Source organism: Scomber scombrus, chromosome 13 (assembly GCF_963691925.1).
Source record: "Scomber scombrus chromosome 13, fScoSco1.1, whole genome shotgun sequence".
Lineage (NCBI taxonomy): Eukaryota > Metazoa > Chordata > Actinopteri > Scombriformes > Scombridae > Scomber > Scomber scombrus.
This window is the reverse complement of record NC_084982.1, coordinates 19657265-19682253: the sequence shown is the minus strand read 5'-3', so window position 1 is coordinate 19682253 and position 24989 is coordinate 19657265. Positions and strand designations below refer to the sequence as shown.

At 39.0% G+C, this 24989-nt stretch overlaps 1 protein-coding gene across 1 annotated transcript in view; it reads left to right on the top strand.

The window, feature by feature from the left end:
- The window catches only part of LOC133993340 (general transcription factor IIF subunit 2-like), a 55127-nt gene extending 35234 nt beyond the window's left edge, over nucleotides 1-19893 (top strand). Inside the window, exons 5-8 of the mRNA XM_062432255.1 lie at nucleotides 12990-13071; nucleotides 16316-16415; nucleotides 18096-18239; nucleotides 19759-19893. Coding sequence (XP_062288239.1) covers nucleotides 12990-13071; nucleotides 16316-16415; nucleotides 18096-18239; nucleotides 19759-19893 — 461 coding nt within the window. The remainder of the gene's footprint in view (nucleotides 1-12989; nucleotides 13072-16315; nucleotides 16416-18095; nucleotides 18240-19758) is intronic.
- The last annotated feature ends 5096 nt before the right edge of the window (nucleotides 19894-24989 follow it).

The following is a 24989-nucleotide window of genomic DNA, read 5'->3' as shown; positions in this document are numbered from 1 at the left end:
ATAGCTCCGAAGTCAATTCCCTAAGAAGGGCTCTTCCCTGGATCGTGACAGGTGCCAACAACCCCAGGGGATCAAAAACACTGTTGACAGTGGAGAGGACTCCACGTCGGGTGAAGGGTTTGACAACAGTAGATGCAGAAAAGGTGAATGTATCTGACCTGATCTCCCATAGTAGGCCTAAGCTACGCTGCATGGGTTCTGCTTCTCCACTCAAATCTAGATCCTTGATGACTGGAACGCAGTCCTCAGGCGGGAAAGCTCCAATGACTGCTGGACTGTTCGACACGAATTTATGCAAGCGGAGGTTTGATTCAGCGAGTGAAGCTTGTGTTCGACGAAGAAGGTCGATCGCCTCTGCTTCAGATGGCAAAGACACCAAGCCATCATCTACGTAGAAGTGTCTCTCCACAAACTTCACTGTGTCGGGTCCATACTTCTGGGCGCCTTCAGCAATGGCTCTTCGCAGACCATAAATGGCTACAGCAGGAGATGGCGAATTGCCAAAAACATGAACTCTCATGCGGTAGTCGACAACCGGCTTACTGAGGTTGTTATCCTCGTGCCACAAAAAACGAAGGAAGTTGCGATGGTTCTCATGCACTAAAAAACAATGAAACATCTGTTGGATGTCGGCTAGGACGGCTACTCTCTCCTTCCGAAAGCGTAGAAGGACGCCTAGCAGAGAATTGTTAAGGTCGGGACCTGTCAGAAGCACGTCATTGAGGGAGACGCCGGCGTACTGGGCGCTGGAATCAAAAACTACCCTGATTTGGTTGGGCTTTTGAGGATGGTATACTCCAAACGACGGAAGATACCAGCACTCCTCGTTTTCCTCCAGTGGCGGCGCTACTTCTGCATGATCGTTGGCAAAGATCTTCTCCATGAATGCAACATATTGTTCCTGCACCTGAGGATTCCTCTTGAATTGCCGCTGCAGAGATTCAAACCGTTTGACTGCTTGCTCTCTGTTATGTGGCAAGCGCTGACGCGGCTCCTTAAAGGGTAACGGGGCAACCCAATTGTGAGCGTCGTCTCTGTGCACATTGGTGTCCATGATCTTCAGAAAGAAGACATCTTCTATTGATGGAGCAGGTTTGTTATCATGTTCGGTTTGGTCGAACACTGTGTGTCCTAGCATCCTCTCTGGCGATTTGCTAGGCTTGCTGATGTTTGGTTGTGTTTCCTTGACATGCATGAAACTTGTACAAGGCTGAAAAATGGAATGGCGACCACCATCTAACACATTGGTCTTGAATGTGTCAACCGTTGGCTTATGCACGTTACCCAAACACACTTCTCCTATCACGACCCAGCCTAGATCGAGACGTTGTGCAAAGGGAGCGTTATGTGGCCCGTTTACTTGTTGTCTGACCTTGTGTGCTCTAAGCACGTCTCTTCCGAGTAGCAGGAGTATCTCCGCTTCTGGGTCCAGCTCAGGAATGTGTTTGGCGATGTGATGAAGATGAGGCTGATGCAAGACTGCACTTGGTGTTGGGATCTCAACTCGATTGTTCGGGATTTGAAGACACTCGAGGAGCGGTGGGAGAGAGATGAGCACTTTTCCATCCAGTGACTCTATCTGGAATCCTTCAGCCTTCCTGCCACAAGTTTCCATGATGCCTGAGCATGTTCTGAGATGGTACGAAAGTGGTTTGTTCTCCACATTGAACAGCTCGAAGAACTCTGGTCTGGCTAAAGAGCGATTGCTCTGGTCGTCCAGGATCACATAAGCTTTAACGGCTTCGTGTCTTGAATGTTCGGGATAAATCTTTGCCAGACAAATCTTAGAGCAGGAACGACCCCACTGACCTGGGCCACAAACTTCTGTGCAACTTGTTCTAACATCAGTCACATTAGAATCTTCTCCCTCCCCGCCGTCCTCTTGTGGCAGCGGAGGAGCCTTGGTGGGTTGAAGCAATGGGCCAGGGTGCATGGCTGCATCATGGTTGGTGCCCTCACACTCTAAGCACTTCACAGAAGATTTGCAATCTTTGGCTACATGTGAGGATGAGGAACAACACTTGAAGCATATTCCTTTCTGTTTTAGAAAAGCCTTTCTGTCATCGATAGATTTGTATCTGAATGTCCTGCATTTTTTAAGTGGATGTGGTTTATTGTGCAGTGGACAGTTCTTGTTAGGGTCGTTGTTGATTGTAGAGACCTCTGTTTTGTGTACTGTGATAGATTTGTTGGTGTTAAAACTCTTCACAGGTAGCCGTTCTGGTTTTGTAGGGTTTGTGCCGCTGCTTTGATGAATAAAGCTGGGGTCATTTCGTCTCTTTCCCTCGTGGCACACAAAGTCACAAAAGTAAATGAAGGGAGGGAAGCGACCATTGTTCTCTTCTTTGTACCATGACCCAGATGAGACCCACTTGTCCTGAAGTCCATATGGAAGCTTGTCCACGATTGGTCCAATGCCTCGGGAGGTATCTAGATACGACAGCCCAGAGAGATATCCATCCTCCTTGGCTCCTTGTATCTCCATGAGCAAATCTCCAAGTTCACGTAATTTGGTGTGTTCCTTGGCCGAAATCCTTGGAAAGCTGTCTAGCCTGTGGAAGAGTGATTGTTCGATTATTTCAGGGGCGGCATAGCAGTCACGCAGCCTTTCCCATGCCTTACGTAGAGCTAGATTGGCGTTGTTCACATGCACTGAACGTATGCGTCTCACTTGATCACCAGACTCTTTCCCTAACCACTTGGTCATGAGGTCTAGTTCTTGTGTTGCTGTGAGTTGGACTTCAGCCACTGCATTGGTGAATGAGGACTGCCATGCACGGAAATTCTCCGGCTTATCATCAAATTGGTACAGACCTGACATAACAAGATCTCGTCGTGCCAAATACTGTGCCAGAGGGTCTGAGAGTGGTGTGCTAGCTGGAAGCATATATGGGGATGTGTATGGCTGAGCATGTACATGTGTGGAAGAGTTTATTCTTTTAACATCAGTCTTTGACTCAACTCTGTTCAGTTCAGACAGGTTTGGTGCGGGTAAGTATGTTTCATCTTCTTTTTCAGGTTTGATTTTAGGTTTCGGTTGGAATTCTGTTATGCTTGCAGGTGGGTGCCACATCTTGAAGCTGTCCTGTGATACAGCATGGTCTGGAGGTTTTATACGTGGGACCGGTGCTAATGAAGAGGTAGGCTGATTCTGATCAATTTGAGATTGAACATAATCACTGGTGCGTTGCTGTCTAAACTTTTCTTCTGACTCAGATTTCTTATTTTCCAATATAGCGTCATCATCCTCCAACACTTGTGCTTCCGCCACGGCTGCATCTGCTTCACGGTGTAGCGTTAGCACTTCCAGCTCTGTATCGATTCTAGCAGTGTCTAACTCATTTTGAGCCTCTCTTGTTTTCCTTTCTGCTTCTTTAGCAGCCTTTTCCAGTTTTAATTTAGCCTCCTGGCTAGCATATGAAGCTCTCACCTTAGCAGCTTCTGCTTTAGCTCTGGCACGAGCTACGTTTGATGATGACGATGATGTGTTGCTTTTAGCACTTGCTGCTCCCGACTTGTTGCTAGCTGCCATCTCGAACACTTTGAAACATTGAGTGCCGCCTTTTCACTGTAGTGTTCTCACTCAGAGTGTAGCAACTCTGTTTCAACACCGAGTTAAACCGTGTCCAATGAAAACATGAGTCGTGGTGGAGTTGACCATTTACTCAGCAGTCTTCAATGACAATTGGTGAAAACTGTAAATACAACAAATATTGCATTTTAGATAACATAAAACATGAATTAGCATAGTTTTAGGCACAATGAAGTACTGTAATTATAGCCAGCAGAATGTTTTTAAATGTGTAAATAACATAGGCAAAATGTCCCTTTTTAATTACAAATAAAATATATATTTCTAGCAGCTATCACTATTTATTGTTTTTAACACCTTAAACATGAAATGTGTACACTTACGGCGTTGCCTGTACAATATTTCTCAGCGGGTAGCTACGATAGCTTCAGAACATGTCTGCCTCACTCTCAGTCCAAGGAGAAAAAGAACTAAACAGGAAGTCAACCAACACAGGTGACCTTAAGGAAGTGACATCATCAGTGAGTGGGCCTTCAAAATAAAACCCTCTTAATAAAACTTTTTACTCTTATTTTGTAACTACAAAGCAGACATTACAAATGAATAAGAGAAATGCCTTAGGGGCAACACAGTGTCCTTTTTAGAGAGAGAGTGTGGCAATGAAATAATCCAAAAGTTTTATTGGAGAGTGATCTCAGTGCAAAAAAAACAACAACACAGGATCGCCTGAAGAGCCTGAGGCACAGTAACAGGCAGCTTTTATGCAATGGGTCATACCTCATGTTTGGAAAAAAGAAAGTTATTTTTGCAGACTCTGAATGGAGCTTTAGGTCAGTAAACCTTAAAAAGAGAAAAGGAAGAACTGTTGGGAAGCTGAATACTGAAGAGCGTCGTCCGTGTAGCAGGCTGCTGGAGGTCCTTGACTGACCTGTTTGTATTTATTTGCCCAACTGTAGTGTGTGTCGGCTCTGTGACTTGTATATGTTGAAACACAGCTGAGGAGGGATGGTTACAGAGTTACAGAGACAGCGATGGTAGATGGAGGCTTGGTGGGCGGCAAACTGTTTGTTGTGTTTAACATTAGGAAGGTCAGAGCTTTGAGGAAAGGGCCTCAAAGCAAATGGAGGTAAGAGATGAGCGTGAGGGGGCGGATGAGTGACCTCCTCACCTTCGCATCTGTCTCTCTTCGTCTGTCATCTTCACTCGGCCCTTTTTCGCTTCTCTGCTCTTGCCGAAACATCAAAATGTAACGCTTATAAATATGTTTTAAATAAATGCATGAATGTGTTTTTCAGCTGACCTTCTCCTTATTCTGCCTATCAGTAGTTTGTGAATTTATTCTATAGAGTACATTCATGCAGATTTAAACTGGTACAGCCATTTTTTGGGTTTCATTCAGTCTTTCCCTGATTTCATTGTACTGCACTGTTGCTTTATTTTATATCAAGATATGTTTCATTATAGAGGAAAAAAAAACAGCTAATTACAGAGAATTATTGCCAGAATTGCCATGAAATCACATTATTATGTAATAAAAGAGCAGATATTACAGTGTGTTGTTGGCAACGCTGCTCTGAAAATGAAAATGAATGAAAATTCTGCTCATGACAAATATTTAACTTGAATAAATTCTTCATAATCTTTAATCAGACTCTTGATTAGTTTTTCAGGAGCATCGTCAGCTCTTTTTGTCTTGATGGCAGATTTTTATCATGGAGACACATCGATGTGTTTTGACCGGTGCACCGCTTTAGCCCAGACTGAAATATCTCAACAACTACTTGATGCACTGCAATTTAATTTTGAATAGACATTCGTTGTTTCCAGAAGATGAACACTACAGACTTGACTTTACTCTTTACTTTTTACTTTTGTGCCAGCAGCAGGTTTTCACTTTCCCTGAATACATGTCAAAGTCAACCAGATTTGCCACAAAAGTTTGTAGAGACATCAATCGTTCATAGATGATGAATCTTGGTCTTTCGGGAGATGTTTCAACAACTATCGGATGGATTACTGTGAAGTTTGGTTGATGTCCCCTTAAGATACCTTTTTTTACTTTGTTGATCCCTTAACCTTTCACCTAGTGCCACCATCAGGTTAAAAATTGTGATTTGTCCAATACTTTGATTCATGCGCAATAACCTGTAAAAGTAATGACATTCCCATCAGTCGAGGCTGTACTCCGCTGTACTGCTAATTAGCAAATGTTAGCACACTAACACATTAAACTAAAAGAGAGAACAAATTAAACACTAAACGCCAACTCAAATAATGTTCATATTCCAGTTGAAGCACAAAAGAGAGAAAAACAAATAGAGATGAAGTGTCAGAAGTATAGACAGTGCAGGTCATGTAGAGAGTCCTGTGTCATATTCAGAGTGTTTTCACGAGCTGAACTCATTGAACAGTTATGAGTGTTTTTAATATTGTGGATCATGACTCAGTAGCATCGACACTCAACACTCTGTCTGCACTCGCCTGCTATTGTTTTGACATTATTTGTGTTAAATTTAATCCGCTGTAATTAAGAGTATGACATGATGGGCAGGCAGAGAGCAAATGTGTGTGTGCTTGTTACACAACTATGTGGGAGAAGAGTGATTACAGCTTAAAGACATACTATTCTGTTTGTAAACACAACATTCGACTCAACACCACAGTGAGAGCGAGAGAGCAGTTGTCGATTTTATGGATATTTATTTTCAACTAAAATTAGAAACACAGAAATTCTCTGAAAGTGTAATCACACTAAATGATATCAGTGTATGTTTCATGTCTTCATGTTAAGACTTCATTGAGTTATGACTTGGAAGAGTACATTTTTTGACTCAAATTCACCTCATGCAGCCTCACCCCCAGCTCTCCTCTTTAATGTTCATATATCCTATAATTCTGCGATCGCTAAACTCCCATCCAGAAACTTTACTAAGGAACATTTTATCTTGACTATCATACTTAGAAAATGTTTGAAGGTTATGTAATCAGTATGTGTGAGAATTACATATTTAATATGTAGAAGTTCATCATACATATATATAATATTTTATATATTTGTGAGGAGGCATGAAAGCCATTCCTTTTAATATTCTTCTCCAAACAGGACCCTGAACTGTAGTAAACTCCCTGCACCGGCTGAGTTGATCTTTGGTCGACCCCGGAAGACTCTAAGCGCAACTCCTCCAGAGGGGGCGCTCAAGGGCCTGAGGCTATACAGTCGATTAATTAATGTGACGGGTGGCATCGGACAGACAGAGATTTTATTGGACGGTGAACTTCAGGCCCAGATTTGTAGCATCATCATTTCTGGGGTTGGACATGAGACCAACAGACAAAGAAAACAGGTGTGGTTTCGAAAACTGGGTGGGGAGTGGTCAGGGAAATATAAGTGGGTGTACGAAAGTCATAAATCAGTTGTAACCGGGCAACTCAGAGTTGACTGATGATGTTTGATCGTTATCTCTTTTTACATCAGTTCCGACTTTCTCTTTTGGTTTTTTGCTTCGTCTGCTTTTGAACCTCGCTGTCCGACTGATTTAAGACAGGACAAGGAGCTCAGTGAATATTTAATTCTCCATCTCCCCCTGTAATGTTTATCCTGTCCAGATTGGGCTAAATAGTGTTTTCTCTCTTTTTTTTAAAATTTCTTAAATTAAATTAAATTTCTACTTGAGTGAAAATTCTGGATGCCAGAAAATTGGTGAATGAAACGCGTTCTCTTAAATCATTTTTACAAGCCACCTAAAATCTGTTTGTATGAGTGTTTATGAGGCCCATCGTGTCCATGGCAGCACACAGATATTACTATCATAAATGAAAGCAGAATCAGCTCAATAACTGCGTCATAATCAAAACCGTAAATCCCAGCCTCCGCTCTTCATCTGATGGAGGATAATAAATTCTTATGCAGCCCTGAATGATAGATGCGTAGGAAAATTAGGATATTGAATGTCTGCTGAATGTGTGGACCAACACATTGATCCAGCACTAAGAAGTCAAGCCAGCATGCAGGAGTCTTCTATTTATTTTCCTCCTCCGCACAGAAGCCTTGAACCACACTTGCTGTGGTCAGTCCACATCCCAGGCTCGTCCTCTCGCTCTCGATCTTCAGTATTTATGTCTCTCCATGTTTAGAAAGACTTTTCTCTCCTACATACAGTCCCTCTGGATCCTGAAGAGAGGAAGCAGGAAAAGAAGAGGTTCTCATCTCTCGCCTTGACCCTGTTGGTCTCTATCGAACGCTCAACAGGGATGTTGGGGTAGCATGTTCAGTAGTTGTGCGTATATGTGCACATGTTTCTCGTGTGTGTGTGTGGGTGTGTTTTTAGACGTGTTGCTGGCACGATCTCTGGCACTCACCAGCTGATAATTGCACATAATTGCATCCATTTGTGGAAAAGGCACAGATGAACATCAGCAAGCCATGTGACACGTGCTGACATGTAAGTGTTTGTTGCCTCAAGATTAACAAAACGGACTCTTGTGATCGGTTGATGGAATGTTGTGTGACACGTGATATCGGGTGGCGTGTGTTTGTTACTGTGGTAACCACGGATGTTGCATCTGCATTGTTTCAGCTTTAAGTAGCGCTAAATGAATCAAGGCTGTTTTAAAAAAAAAATGAATAACAAGGCTGGCAACATATAATCTTCTCTTTGTCAGCAAATCCCATTAAAGACCAAAACCAACAAGTGTCGTCTGTGTTTCTGAAGCTATAAAGCTCCACTGTTGCTCAAAAACGAACTAAAGCTAAAAACGCACAAAAATGAGCCGCACTGTTGCACTGGCTCACATGTTCCTTCATTATCATGAACATGAGTCATAGTAATTTTGAGTCCGTCCCACATACCCCATTGCTGCTGTAAATATTCACTAAAGAACCAAATGTATAATAATCAGGGTCTGGAAATAGTCTCCTTATTCCTGTTTAAGCAAATCACTTATATATTTATGTTTTTACAGATTTATGTCTTCAGAGGGAAGCAATGGGTTTTTGGTTGAGAATCAGAAGGTTTTGGTTCTGGTTTTATGTGATTTGTTCACAAAAAATAAAAAGAATATCTCCAGGCCTCTCCATTTTAGTTGGGAAGGGGTAGTCAAAAGTTTACATACTTTTCTCATCTAAGTGAATGGAAAGGTGTGTTCAAACTTTGATTGGTACCGTTAAATAGACACAAATAGTGGATGAATAGAAAAACGCTTTGGTGCCAGTAGAAATGGCTCATTTGTATCCAAATATACTTAAAAATATAATTGTGGATTGAGCTGTAAACGGGATGAAAAGATGTTTGTTGTGCATGCGTGGATGCTTTTAAGGGACGACATGCAGAGACTATTTTTTAAATTTTTTTTTTAATTCATTTTGTCATGTGGGAGGACATCAATAAAAGAGGAGCAGCAGGAGCGGTGGTGACACGCTCCCTCATTATTCTTATCTGGACGGTACATCACATTATTGGTGAAAACACAAAGAGAGCAGCACCACAGAGCAGAAATAGTGTGGAAGCCTGACTGACTGGAGATCCTGCTGTGCCACCGTCACCGGCATCTGACGTCGCTTCAGATGACGCCTGAGAGGGAAGGCACAAAGTATTTCACCGTTTTATTTTTCTTTTACGCCTCTCCCACGCGTTCCAAGGGAAAAAGGAAAAGATGCGATTGAGGGGAAACATGGAGATGAGGAAGGAAATTGGCATGAATCCCAGGAGGAGTTACTAATTCTCATTTTACAGGATGATACATCTGAGGATCCCCAACGGTTTGTGGCATTTGAAGAACAGCAGCCTCTTTCGCTCTTCCGCAGGTCATGTGGACCTGTCAGTCTGCTTGTTACCAGTTCTTCATCCCCTATCTGTTGACCTCTGCAGTTCTTTGTGGACGTCCCCTCTGTGCTTGCCCTTTAAGCTTCTCTCTCTCTGCCGCTTTTGTGAACTGATTGCTAGGAAATGTAGTGTCTCCTCAGGTCTTTTTATATATGTTCAAATACAACATCGATGCCAAATCATACAACAATGCACAATAGACCAAGCTGGTGCCAATTGAACACCAACGCTCACCAGCTGAACTCCACCATTTCCCTGGACAGCTGATTCATGATCATGATGACAGAGGATCAGAGGAGATATGAAATGGTTCACGTGGGTTGGACAGTTGAATAGTTTGCTAAAGCACTTCATGAAAGAGCAGCTTGAAAAATAAACCCACCAAAAAGGGAAAAAAAAAACATTCAACTTGAATCAGAAATGGCTGAAAATGTCGAGCTGTGAGTTTTATGGGAACATAACTCGCTCAGTGGTGACTGTATGCTTTAGTATTTATTCATATTGAGGATCATATTTAGATCTGAAAATATGTTGTCTGAAGGGAAGAAAGTTGCAGTTTGTCTTTCTCTTCACAACCTTTAATACTAAATGTGTTGTATTGTTAAACACCACTAATTTAACATTTTTAGTCCCAACAGTCTTAATGTTTCTCCACAGATGTTCGGTCCTTGGCGTCTTCTTCACAGTTACATGATTCAGTGTTTAGATGAGTCTGATGTCAGTTTTTGTGCATGTTCACCATATTCAGGGCTTTCCCAAATCAGTTAGTGAGTAGAGGAAGCGGACGACTTTACAAGTGGCAAGTGTGCAACTGTAATATCCCTAAACTGAGAACATATGATAGAAAGGAGCAGAAATATTTAAGATATTTGATGTTCCACAACAATATATATATATATATTTTTTTTTTTTTTTATACATAAGATATTTCAGATGTGTGACCACAATTGGTACTGAAAAAGACATTTTAGCTTGATGTGATGGAGACACTGTTCCTAAATTACCTAAAAACAAACAAACAGTATATTTGGAATTTCTGTGCTGCAATTTTATTGTTACTTATCAGCCAATGTTTACACCAGTACCAATTTATCTGCAATAATCAAGTCTAATCATATTAGGACAGAATACTTCATAAATGTTGGATTAATTGCTAGCCTGCTGTACTGGTTTGTGTTAGATTTAGTTAATAAACTGGCAGCACAGTGTAATACTCAAAATATTCTCCAGCATAAGGATTTTTTTCATTTGCTCTGAAATTTCACACAATATGATACAACACTTGTATGGCCTGAGTAAAATCCCACAGTTTACCTGGTTATTTATACCCTCCCAGTAAGTACAGAGAGCCTCCACTGCTGAGAGCGTGACTTCATGTGGAGTGACACTCTGGTTCCTCCGCAGCAATCCATCATGACAGTTTGGTAAACGGCCTCAAAGCTGCGACCGTCCTTCTGGCACTTAGTCCCATCTCTGCTGAGCTCTGTTAGTGATTGCTGGGCTCTCGATCTCTTCCATGATTACCTTCGGCTCAACTTCCAGGACCACCAAGAGTCATGCTGATAAATACTCATACACTTCTCTGGATTTATTATCAGCACAATTCTGAGTTGAGATCTGTGGAAAATTGACAACACTAAATTAATTAAAGGTGCAGTCTAGAATAGAATAGACTTTATTGTCATTTCACAAGAAGTACAATAACATGCTTTGCCTTGCCTGAATATAAAAAATGGAAAATAAACAGTAATAAATACACACATGCACACAATCATCCCAAATCAATAATATATATTTTTAAAAAGCATTTAAAAGCAGCTCGACAGCAGTATTGCACAAGTTGTCCTATTATTGCACATTTGAGTTAGGTTGTAATAAAATGATTCTCAATACAGTTCATGACACAGTGGTGGGGCAGTGTTTGGTTTTGTTCAGATCAGTGATGGCTCTTGGATAAAAGCTGTCCTTCAGTCTGGAGGTGCAAGCTTTGAGTTGTCTGTAGCGCCTCCCAGAGGGTAACAGGGAGAACAGGTAATGACAGGGGTGGGTCGCATCTTTCAGGATGTTGTTAGTCTTGCGGAGGCAGCGTGTTCTGAAGATGTCCTCCAGAGTGGGCATGGTGAGTCCAATGACTTTCTCTGCGGTTCTTATGACTCACTGGAGACTTTTCCGGTCTGCCTCTGTACAGCTCAGATACCAAGCTGTTAGACAGCATGTTTGAACACTACACAGTCTAGTGGTGATGTTGGCCTACTGTAGAAACATGGCATTGAAACATGGTGAGCACCATGGAAGAGAACCCGCTCCCTCCGTAGATATACAGGACTCATTCTAAGGCAATGTAAACACAATGATTCTTATTTTTTGGGTTATTATACACAAATTAAAACATACTTATGAATATTATATTCCATTTCTGCCAATAGGTCCCGCCTAAATCTTACACACTGGTCCTTTAAATGTGTTTTTAATTACCTTAGAACAAGAGTAAAATGGACAAGGTTTCGATCCACATCTTAGGACCAGGTCAACATGTCACATTTTGAATGTTCATCAGTATGTTTCATTGGTGCTGTTTTAGTAACTGTGTACATGATGTGCGTATAATTACACACTCTCATACTTACTTTTCTTTAAGATTTTACTTTTGCTATATTTGTTTGCCTTTTTGGTAAATTCTGACTTACTCTGCACCAAGTCGAATGTATTGGAGTTTTCTGTTTCCTAGTAATAACTGGACTTGGATGTCAACATGAATGATGATTTAATAGACATTTAATTTAGTTTAATCAATCTTCATTTATATAGCACCAAATCACAACAAAAGTTATCTCAGGGCACTTTTCAGGTCTAGACTGTACTCTTTAATTTAATTCACAGAGACCCAACATTCCTACATGAGCAGCACTTGGCGGCAGCGGCAAGGGAAAAGAAATCCCCTTTAACGGGAAGGAACCTCAAGCAGAACCGGACTCTGGGTGGGCGGCCATCTGCCTTGACCGGTTGAGGTAGAGAGAGGGAGTAAGGGAGAGAAGTTTATGATGTTATTATGATTGTACTCAATATAGTCAAACTAATAATTACAGTAACTACCTTATGATACAAATGTGGCATAAATCACACCCACCCATTTACATCTGGTGGGCTCCGGCAGGTTTTTGGGATATCAGGTGGAACGGGAGACATTTCAGATAAACTTGCTGTGAAACAATAAAACATCTACTTTTATATTGTATTTTTCTACTCAAAATGATATCGCTTTTACTTTGTCCTTTAACCAAACACACTATGAAGGTTCAGCAAACAGCTTTATATAACTATACATCAACATCAGACCACAAGCTGAACCCCTACCCTCCATCCAATAATCTAAAAACAGTGAGTAAATAATACAATTAATGAAAACAAAGGAAACATTGTTATATATTCAAATAAGTATAAAACTACCAAATTATTCCCATTGCATAGTTAAAGTGCCAATAATGTTGTACATACTTGTGAAAAACCACTCAGTGGAGTTCACATCAGTAAATGTGGCTAATATAAAGAGCTTTACTTTTGTTTTCTCCCACAAATGCAGCACGTCTGTTTGTCTGAATCATGATTGAGGTGCTGAGTCACTGTCTTTGTTGTAGATGAAATCAGTCTGGAGGGGATGGTGGTGCACAGAGCTGAATGCAGACCAGTCGTCAATGACAACTACATGAAGCTGAAGAAGTGAGTGAACTTTGAACACTGCCGCAGTATGGAGAGACTGAGCGCTTTAAACGTGCCTCAGAGTTATGTCAGAGTAATGTAAATGTCACACTGCCTCACAGTTCACTGGGTTAGAAAGATGGGATAGAGCTAAAAAAAAATATTATTTAGTGGAAATATATTAATGAAAATGTAGGTTAAAAAAATGGAAGCATAGACGAATCTTCTATCACCGAATAACAGCATAAGATTTGTGCAGTAATGTTGATCTTGAACAGTTTTCCCTTCAACTTATAAAGCTCCTCCATTAAGTTATATAGCTGACATTTTAGATTTAAACCTGATGATGATGATGATGATGATCTGCCATGTGTAATATTTCAGTGTTGCAAAATATGTCACAGTGTTTCCACTACAGTGAGGGAGCAGACTTAACTACTGATTAATTATTCATACAATTGTTGTAATCATATACTCACAAATGTACTTTAAATGGTTACAGCAGCAATTGATTTTTTCCAAAAATGTGCCGTTGAATTTACTTGACAAGACAAAATCTGTTTCAGTGTGGTGAATTAATTTCAACAGGAGACGTGATTACGTTTAACTGTCTGTTTGTGTACATACTGTAAACCCTTCAATCCACTCATTTGTTTTGTTTTTTATGCTTTCTGACATCCTCTCCTCTTCACTGGAATCCGTTATTCCAGTCAGAGTTAGTGGATGGTATTGCTATAGCAACTGCATCACTGGCAAATGCTCTACTACAATAAAACCCAAGGCAAACACACAGTTTCCTTTAGTGTGTGAGACAACTTCTGTGTCAGCCATTCAAACCAGCAGAACACATCACAGGAACACACTTTTAAAGGATTAAGCTGGTGAATTTCTATATTTTTCTTACTGTCAACAAATCACATATGCAGAGCCAAACCAACAATGAGCTCATCCTACTTAAAAGTATTGTGTCTGTATACAAAGCCTGATATATTGTATTTCTCTGTGCTGCAGAGCTCTGTTGTTGGCAGTGGTGGAAAATAACTAGTTACATGAAACGGCGTTCCGTAATTTAATAACAAAATACATGTAACTGTTATCTGTTACAGATAACAGATTACACATTTTTTTAGATTTTGTAAATAAATCATGACATGGGCTTAAATGATGTCACAGTACTAATCAAGCTCGTGCCAGACTATTGACTTTTTTCATAAAATATCTCTATTTTATTCCAAAATCTACATGAACTAATGAATACATTTTCAAATGAGAGATACATCTTGCTTTATAAGAAATTATCTCCCTTATAAATCATGTCAATCATCAATCCACAAGTAATCAAATGTAATAAGTTACATTACTTATTGTCCAAAACTATTAAAAACACACCAGTGAGCCACAATGCTGCACTGGGTGTCATGTTTTTTCATCCATCCAAGTCAGTGGTTACTGTAACTTGTTTAGATATGGATCTTAAGAGCAAAAATTCAATATGATAGTAAGCTCTCTTTCCTAGCTTGTTGTGCTACGTATCACAACCTCTTGACTATGTACTGAAGTTTTTTGATGAGTCTATAATATAGTACAAAATCGAGAGGCTTGAAAACAGAAACACATTCCCGCACATGTGCAGTGTTGCTTTGTTATCATTCGTTGACAATAAGAAAAAATATAGAAATTCAGCAGCCAAATCCTTTAAAGGGGGGGATGGTTCATGTTTAAAAAAACTTGGTCTTGGTCATCAAACTATCTTTTCAGGTTTGTGTGCTGACCAGTGTTGTGATTCTTAGAGGTTGCAGATAGTGATATTTGAGTAAAGTACACACTGAACTTGCATTTGTCCAATTGTATTAATAATAACACTTGACAAAGTCTTCTCTTTTCACTCCTATTTTGTAATCTCCCATTTGGATGGCAGCTGACAACTGTCCCTTCATCATGGCAGGCTACAGGACATTATGTTGTCATGGTGGCATCTGTGTGTGTGTGTGTTTGTGTTTGTGTGTGTGTGTCCTTGTGAGCATGATCCAAGAACAGTTTTGGTAGAAACTTCACCAAAGATGCCCATAAAGTGATTTTATGTAGCACTTTACCACATTATGATGCATTTTAAAGGGTAAAAAATGATTTAGAAATCACTTTAAAGGGGATATATTATGCTTTTTGTGGTTTTCTCTCATTTATATTCTGCCATAATCCTGCTATCTATACTAAACACGGTGAGAGTTCAAAAACTTGAAGTTAATGAATGTAAAAAGGCTCCTGGCAAGTGAAAAGCCCAGACATATATGTACAGATGTATTTGAGAAGTCGATATTTTGAGTAAAGAGAGAGAGAAATTAGTAGTGAAATCCTACTATTACAGTTTGTTGCATGGTTTGTTGACGTAGCCGGCCTAAAGCTAACCAATCAGAGCAGAGTAGAGTCATCAGGAGGGGGGGCTTAAAGAGACAGGAGCTAAAACAGCCTGTTGTAGACAGAGGCTGAACTGAGGAGCTGCATAAAGAGTCAGTGTAAGACAAATACAGAGTTTTTTTAACCGTAAATCATGCAAATATTCCAGTGGAGCCCCAGAATATATATACCTGGAAATGTGCATGATATGTCCTCTTTTAAAATCATATTTGTGTTTTTTCTCTATTGAATTGTCATTGTATTTTATGGTAGTTATTTATGAAGTTATGTGTATTTATTTTACATTTATTAACATATGGAGGAGGATGAAATATGACAACAAATAAATGAGACAAAAAAGAAGTATGTAGATATAGAAACAGTTTTTTGCATCAAGCTTTACTTGTTTATGGTTAATCTGTCATTATGAATATATTATGGCAATCATGACAGGCAGCTGCAGTGTGTTGTATTTAATGTGTCTTCCAGGCCTATAATCCTTGCTGTATTCAGCCATCAGTCTTAATAAAATGTGTTCAATGACGTGTAAAGTCACGATGAATGAAAGTCAACAAAAAATAAATAGAAAGCAGAATATCTTTGAACAGAGCAGCTGCCATTACATATTTGGTTAGTTTAACCTCAAGGTGCTGACAGTTGCCTTCATGCTAACGGGCACATCTGTCAGTGGAGATCAAGTTAGATCACAGAAAACAATAAAGCAAGTTTGGAGCAGAGAGAGGCTTGGTTTAAAGTGTGTGTGTGTATGTGTGTGTGTATGTGTGTATGTGTATGTGTATGTGTATGTGTATGTGTATGTGTATGTGTATGTGTATGTGTATGTGTATGTGTATGTGTATGTGTGTGTCAGGCTGCAGATGCAAGAGTCCTCCAAACCTCAGCGTTTGTCTCAGCAGCTGGAGAGAGCCATCACTACTGTCTTCAAGCCTGTGGCCAACCACGATTTCAATGTAAGAACAGTTTAATTTAAAAAACACAGTATCGCCCATTTGATGAGGTAATATTTCTACAAAATAATTAATACACAGTAAAAAACGGTAGTTGCACTGAGGTAATGTCGGTCACTGCAAGTCTGACCTGCACAATGTGCCTATAAAAAGTAATCGATAGGTCACCAAGCAGCCTGAATCACAAACCGTATATTAGAAAGTTGTAAATGACGACCATAGTGTGTGTTGATTGTATTTATTTTACTATATATTATTACACTAGTGGCATGTAAGGTATTTAAAGCAGCTATATAAATGATTTATGATTTTCAAATGACTCCTATTCATAAACCAGGAGCGACACTGCAGTTCCCCTCTGCCTCACAGAGCTTTATCGCGTTTAACTGTCTGGCTGCAACTTTACGGTTTTGGATCACTTTCATCGTGCTCAGTGTTGTTTTCAGCCCCAGCAGGCAGCTATTTTCATAGAAAAGGCTTTTAAAATCCATTGTGCACTACCTGCTCAGCACCAAACAGCAAACAGACACAGTTAACGACTTGCTGGAGATCACAGTGGAGTGTTTAGCAGCTAAAGAGCCAGATATTTCCCTCAGGAGTTGGTAGAGATCAAAAACAGGGGTAAAGGAGAGTGAATATTGGACCAGGTGGACAAAAACAAGACTCTAAATGAATTTTAATGCTGCTCCATGTAAATAAGCAGCAATTAATTTTTGATGCATTCTCTGTCTAAAATCACCCCCTTGTTCACTCATTCTCTCGCCCCAATATAACAAACACTCAGTAGTTTAGTTTATACTGAGCAGCAAATGGAGATTTGGATATCGTCATTTTGCATCATCACTGACAGTAGTAGAGTTGCATTATGATAATTTTCGCATCTATAACCATTGCATTGTGAGATCGTCCATGTTGCGCAGACGTTTTACACCCCAAATTTTTACATTGAAATAAAATGGTGGAGGGCAGATGTAGCACACTTGTTCTATTGTTCAGTAGAAGTTTTGTTTTGTTTGTGTAGTTGAAAAGACTGTCTATTGAGTCTATTACAGGATATGTAGCCTGATCGTACACTTAATCAAAGTGTCCAACTTTGAGGATTTGACTATAAGTCAGAATATCTCTCTCTAAGTCTGTTAACTTTAAGTAGAAAGGAATTGGTTATTTGTACGGACTTCTCTGTGTTAATAGTTTGTTTACTGTTGGTACAGAATCATTGTGCATGAGCACTGGTATTGATTGTGCAAGATCATGTGATAAAATTCAAATAGTTTAAAAAAGGAGGAACGTTTTTGCTTGCAGTTGATACGCCAGTTCTTTCCACAGTTTGGGTTAAATGGTGTAATAAAAAATAGGTGAAAAGAGGCACAAAAACCACTACGATTTAAAAAAAGGTCCCGTTAATGATCTATAAGAGGTCTGGCAATAAATCCGGAAGACCAACAGGCAGAGGACTAATGATACAGAATCCTGTTTCGTGTCAATAGTCGGTAAATTATTGCACCTGTTCTGTAGCCAAACAGAAAAGAAAATATTGTATATTAACCAGGTGTGTGTATATATATGTATATATATATTTAATGTAACTTTAGAAAACTTTAGTATATACTTTAATTATGATTTAAAAATGTAGTAGCAGTATCTGTAGTAATAGTGGTAGTATTATTCATTATCATTCTATAGGTGGAGTATGAGAAGAAGAAGAAGTCAGAGGGGAAGATGGTGCGAGCTGAGCGGCAGGTGGTGTTGGACATGCTTTTCTCTGCTTTCGAGAAACACCAGTACTACAACATTAAGGACCTGGTGGACATCACCAAGCAACCTGTGGTGAGCAACACACATACACCAATATAACGGGAAGGACAAAAAAAAACAATACACCTGCCCACTATCCACCTTGATTTGTTAAATTTGAACAAATCGCCCACAGCATGACGTTCATGCCTGTTCACACTTCTGTTGTGGCTGAAATTTGGGCCCGCACGCACGCACGCACGCACACACACACGAGATGAATCGATACAGCACAGTGGATTCGTTCCAGCTAGCAGAGAACAGCAATGTGTAGGTGCTGATGAGACCTGGAGGTCCTCCTCTCCCTCTGATTGCATCTGATTGCATAACCATCGGCTGAGTAGGAGTCAAATGCCGCAATACACTCCATCATTTCTCTCCCAAAGCACTTGGCTAACACTCAAATTAAATGAACTGAAGTAACCGAAATGCCCATTATGAAAAGTCTTCACACTTTGCTGTTATTCATCAGGTACAGTGAATACATCTCTACAAGCCTAGCAGAGACACCCAGTGGTCGTCGGAGAATTGGCTCTTTCACACTGAATGGTCTGCTGCTCTTGTAATGACAGATTGTCTTCTAGGCTCCTGTCCAGTATTAGAAATTAGGTTTGTGTTGGATTTGTGCCTCTTCAGTTTTACCTGTTCAGATGAAAGTGTGATGTGAAGTTGTGTGTGCGTATACGAGCAGTTACAGGGAACCCAGCATTTGAATGAGTCACAAATTGGCCGTTCAGACATCTTATTCAATGTTTTCCTCCATTCTGAAAGAAGTGTTCAGATCCTTTTAGTGCCAATACAGCAATTTAAAAATACTCCATTACAAGACCATGAAAAACCCTAGCCTACTTTAGTAAAAGAAAACAAGTACAGCAGAATGTACTTAAGTTAGAGTAATAAAGTAAAATACTTTTTTGTCCCTCTGACTGATATATTATTATATCATTAGATTATTAATACTGTGGTAGAGCAGCATGTTCTTGTTGTAGCTGCTGGAGGTGGAGCTAGTTTACACTAATTTATATACAGTTAGATAGTTTAGTCCAGTGGTTCCCAACCTAGGGGTCAGGCCCCTTCAAAGGGTCACCAGATAAATCTGAGGTGTCATGAGATGATTAAAGGGAGAGGAAAGAAGAAAAAAACAAAGGTCTGATACACATCGGTTTTAAGTTTTGGACTTTTTCTATAATCTTTGATTTTTGGTGAAATATTGGATCATTTGAATATTTATTGAAATGAAGCCATGTGAGAAGTTTGGAGGGAAAAATCACTATTTGGTGGAGCTGTTAACTCCTAGACATCTGAAGTGTGACCATGACTACACACTGCTTTTTATAAGAGGTCAAAAGCCAAAAATGTTGATAACCACTTTAACAATGTGTTGTATTTTAAAAGCTTGTTATATTATCCATTGTGTCAAATCTTCATCTGAAAATTAACTAAAGCTGTCAAATAAATGTAGTGGAGTAGAAAGTACAACATTTCTAAATATGTATATAGTCAGTTGCTGTTAACTGTCTGTAAATGTGAACTTGTCCTCTGTCTGGTTCAGACCTACCTGAAGGAGATCATGAAGGAAATCGGTTCGTATAACAGTAAGGGAGCTCACAAAAGCACCTGGGAACTGAGACCAGAGTACCGACACTACCAGTCTGCTGAGGAAGAGGAGGAGATGCAGACCACCTAGTTCCAACGAAGGACAGAGCAGAGATCCAGCCTGTCTCTGTGACGTTACTTGTAAGGGATTTAATTTTTTCTGTGGCTTCCTGAATATAGATGTCAAAAAGGAAAAATGCCCCAATATGGTTTAACACACATGCAGACAGTATGTGACGTGTTATTTTTGGTTGACATTATGATTGGGTGTGCAGTTTAATTTAAAATAAAGTCTGTATTTGTTATGAGGGAACAGTTAATGTAAAAATGACAAATGCTGTTATTTATTGAAATATTATCAGCACTAATTTGTTGTAAAATATATTAAATCAGCATTCAACAACTAAACCAACTTCACTTTTTTGTTTTTGTCCTTATAATTCATACCAAATGAACTCTCTGTAAAATGTCCTAAAATGAATTCATAAGCAATCATTAGTTATTACTGATTAATCCACAGATTATTTTCTCAATTCATCGATTGTTAATTAATTGTTTAGTCTATGAAACATCAAAAAGCAGTGAAATGTCCTTTTAAATTATTAATCACGGTCAAAACAGTCAAAAAACAAATAATATTTAAGTTACTATCATACATGATCAATAACATGCAACAAAATCATATCTGAGAAGCTGCAGCCAGTAAAAATGTGGCATTTTTGCTTGAAAAAAGTGACTGGAACCAATTAATCAATTAGTAAAGTAACACTTTTTTTGTCATTTGTCATTCAGCAGCTCAAGTTTCAGTCAGTTTTTTTAACACCAAACATTGTGCTTATAATTCATACCAAATGAACTCTCTGTAAAATGTCCTAAAATGAATTCATAAGCAATCATTAGTCATTACTGATTAATCCACAGATTATTTTCTCAATTCATCGATTGTTAATTAATTGTTTAGTCTATGAAACATCAAAAAGCAGTGAAATGCCTCCATCACAACTTCCTGGGGGTCCATATTGATGTCCTTTTAAATTATTAATCACGGTCAAAACAGTCAAAAAACAAATAATATTTAAGTTACTATCATACATGATCAATAACATGCAACAAAATCATATCTGAGAAGCTGCAGCCAGTAAAAATGTGGCATTTTTGCTTGAAAAAAGTGACTGGAACCAATTAATCAATTAGTAAAGTAACACTTTTTTTTGTCATTTGTCATTCAGCAGCTCAAGTTTCAGTCAGTTTTTTTTTAACACCAAACATTGTGCATCGTAGCAAAGTCAAACATGTCTGCTGTAAAAAAGATCAATTAAATTTAGTTCAAAAAAATCCATCACAGTAAACATCATGCCTGTTTATTTTTTTTTATCAAAGTTTCATTTATTTATTTTTTTACATTTCCTGCCTGAATGGTTTGAAAGATAAATTCTGGGTCTTAAATCTAAAACACCCCCCACTTTGTGTTTTAGTTAACAGCTAGAAGATAGTTTGTTCAGCTATTTCTGATTTAGTGTAATAAAGACATCCTCCCCGAACATAAAGCAGCAAGTTAATTTCAACAGCAGGAATAAATCGCATTTCCACTCATTGGCTGTGTCTCAATTCAGGGGCTGCATCCTTGTAAGGACGCGGCCTCGCGGTCTTCGAAGACCGCGTGCTACTGAGGAACCTCAGAAGGATGCATCAACCGTTTTGAAATGGTACGGTCTAGCCTTCGAAGCATTTCCTGGTTGCGTCACCAGCTGCGTCACCAGCTGTGTCACCAGCTGTTCCCGCCCATAAGACGCGAAAGGCATACACAGAAGAAAAAACACACAGAAGTATAAGACAAACAGCAGAAAGAAGAAAAAAACATAAGAATAAGACAAACAGAAGAAAGAAGAGGTGGTGGTGGTGGTGGTTGGAGATGTTACATATTTTATTATTTTTTAGTTATTATAGTATCATATAATTTCATTATTATAACAAATATTTCAAATACTACTCATTTTTTTTTTGTAAAGAAAAAAAAGAAAAGGAAACGGATATTTATCATTGCCACCCAGTGGATGATGCGCAAAGCAACACTGCTTGACCCAAGATACAGAGGGGACCACATGAAGCCACCTGAGCTAAGTGTTATAAAAACAGAACTGGTAGCGGAGATGACGGCGGCAGCAGAAGCAACACGTGAATGTCCTTTGCACAGAACATTTATGAGTGTTTAATTAATTATTAATCTAAATGATTTTGAATTTTATTGTTTTTAGTATAATTCGTTTCGTTCGTTTAAGACCTTGGTTAAGATCATTTTATATAATTCGCTTTGCACGGGGGGGGGGGGGGGGGGGGGGGGGGGGGGGCGGCATCGTCCATCGGACCAACCCCAGTGGACAGTGGAGACCAGACCCCCAAACACCCTGAATACCAGCCCAGATGATGTCCCACTGACCACAGAAGACACCAGGGTCTTTATTGTGGCATCCCATCCAGCCCAGCAGCACTGCCAGGCCTGCTCAGCCTATTACATTATTTTTTTCATTTTTTTTATTTTATTAATTTGTTATTATTTATTAATTTATTATTGTAAATCATTTTGAATTTTAGTAGTGTTGTATTTAATAATACATATTTTGTTTGTTCATAATTGTACATCATTTTCTAATAATAATCTGTAAATAGTTATTTCTTACGGAAGCTTATTGCATTCATTCAATAAAAAAAAATACAGATCCTGTTTTTCTGAGTAATTTTTCTGTTTTTCTGAGTAATTTTTTTTTAAATCAGTTTTTCTGAGTAATTTTTTCTGTTTTTCTGAGTAATTTTTTTTTAAATCAGTTTTTCTGAGTAATTATTTCTGTTTTTCTGAGTAATTTTTTTGGATCAGTTTTTCTGAGTAATTTTTTTCCTGTTTTTCTGAGTAATTTTTTTTGGATCAGTTTTTCTGAGTAATTATTTCTGTTTTTCTGAGTAATTTTTTTTTTCCTGTTTTTCTGAGTAATTTTTTTTTTCTGTTTTTCTTATTAATTTTTCCCCCCCTGTTTTTCTGAGTAATTTTTTCCCCTTGTTTTTCTGAGTAATTTTTTTCCCTGTTTTTTTGAGTAATTTTTTCTCTACTTCGAAATCTCGCGATAACACCTCACTTGCAAGTGACTCCTGCAGCTCCTGCTCCTGCTATGACCCGTCTTCAGCTCTCTACTCCACCGGGGTCAATTAAGGTGAGGCAAGTTACACACAGGGTATGATACACATGATTTCAGTTTAGTTAGCCGCTAACAGTTTTGTTTCCATCATGCCAGACAGTTTCTTTTGTCAAAAGTGAATCGCCTTTCTTGGCTTGGCATAAAGTAACGGCGTTACTAGGCTAATAACGCGTTACTACCCAACACTGCTCATAGCCTGAGTCATAGGCTACGATTAGCATATAGCTTAATATTATGACGGCATGTGGGCTCGTTTTATTTGTGCCAAGCCAATAAAATGCAAGAAAGGCGATTCACTTTTGACAAAAGAAACTGTGTAACTTGCCTCACCTTAATTGACCCCGGTGGAGTAGAGAGCTGAAGACGGGTCATAGCAGGAGCTGCATGAGTCACTTGCAAGTGAGGTGTTATCGCGAGATTTCGAAGTAGAGAAAAAATTACTCAAAAAAACAGGGAAAAAAATTACTCAGAAAAACAAGGGGAAAAAATTACTCTGAAAAACAAGGGGAAAAAATTACTCAGAAAAACAGGAAAAAAATTACTCAGAAAAACAGGGGGGAAAAAATTACTCAGAAAAACAGAAATAATTACTCAGAAAAACTGATCCAAAAAAAATTACTCAGAAAAACAGAAATAATTACTCAGAAAAACTGATTTAAAAAAAAATTACTCAGAAAAACAGAAAAATTACTCAGAAAAACAGGATCTGTATTTTTTTTTTATTGAATGAATGCAATAAGCTTCTGTAATTTCTGATGTATTTTTTGTAAATAGTTAAATGTTAAGACTGCCCCCCCACGCATTTTGAGGCTGTGTTTGAGCATTCGTTTGAGGAGTCTTCGAATTGGGACAGGCCTTGGCGCGGCGCTGTGACGTAACCGCCCTTAAAATGCGTCCTTACAAGGATGCAGCCCCTGAATTGAGACACAGCCATTGTGTACCTTTCTGGTCCTGTAACCATGGCAACTGTGGAGAACCATGAACCATTTTTGTTCAATGGGTCTCATAGGACCGAAACCTCCTTTTTTCTTTTCTTTCTAATTTTAAAGTATGTTGAAAGTCTGCACACACCCTCTGTTAAAGGGCAAAAATGAATTATGTGATTTAACCTCAAGAGTTAACTTTTAAATGAAAGAGCTGCTGCTGCTGGGTACGGTTGTCACTGGAGCTGAAGTCAAGACCACTTAAAGGATGAGTTCACAATATTTCAGGTCATGCAGGTTTTGCTCGATGTAATCATTCCTCCTCTTCAAACTGACCTTTGTAGAAGATCGCCTCCAAATGTCCTTTCAATGTAAGTGATGGGGACAACATCTGCAGTCGTTTGGAGCGAAAAATACATTTAAAAGGTTGTGAAGCTTATATGTATGTGGATATCTGCCACATCTAACTTATTTTAGTGTTAAATTCCCTTCCCTACAACAAAGACTTTGGCACTAAAAGGACTGTAAAGTTGAAAGATATCTATTTGATTGGACTAATTTGGACATCTGAAGCTTCACATTAACTTCAGATAAAGTTTTAAATACATTGTTTAAAAAAAAAGAGGGTTGTGGATTTTGTCCCCCATCCCCATTAGTGCATTTTGAAGGGATCTTCTGTCAGTATGAAAGATTACAGCAAGAAAAACGTATCAATGTTGATTTAGTCGTTTTCAGACACTTTATTTTCAAGGTCAGTTTGCCCCATATGGGAGACCCCAGAAAGGAAAAATGGTTCAAGGGGTGAAAACGGTTACCCAAAAGTTCAGTGCAGTCCTGTACCTTTCAGTTTTTGTTTTTGTTTTTTTAATGACCGTAAATGTGCCTTTAAAGGAAAGGTGATTACTGTGTTCAGACCTGCTCAAAAGAATCACACCCAGGGAAAAAGAAACCAGAGTTCAATTCAAATGGATTAAAAGAAATATATTGTACACACTTGAAGACTCAAAATTAAACCCAAAAGTTTGAATACAAATTGGAATTGAAGTTTTCCCAGAAACACACTGCAAAACTCCAAG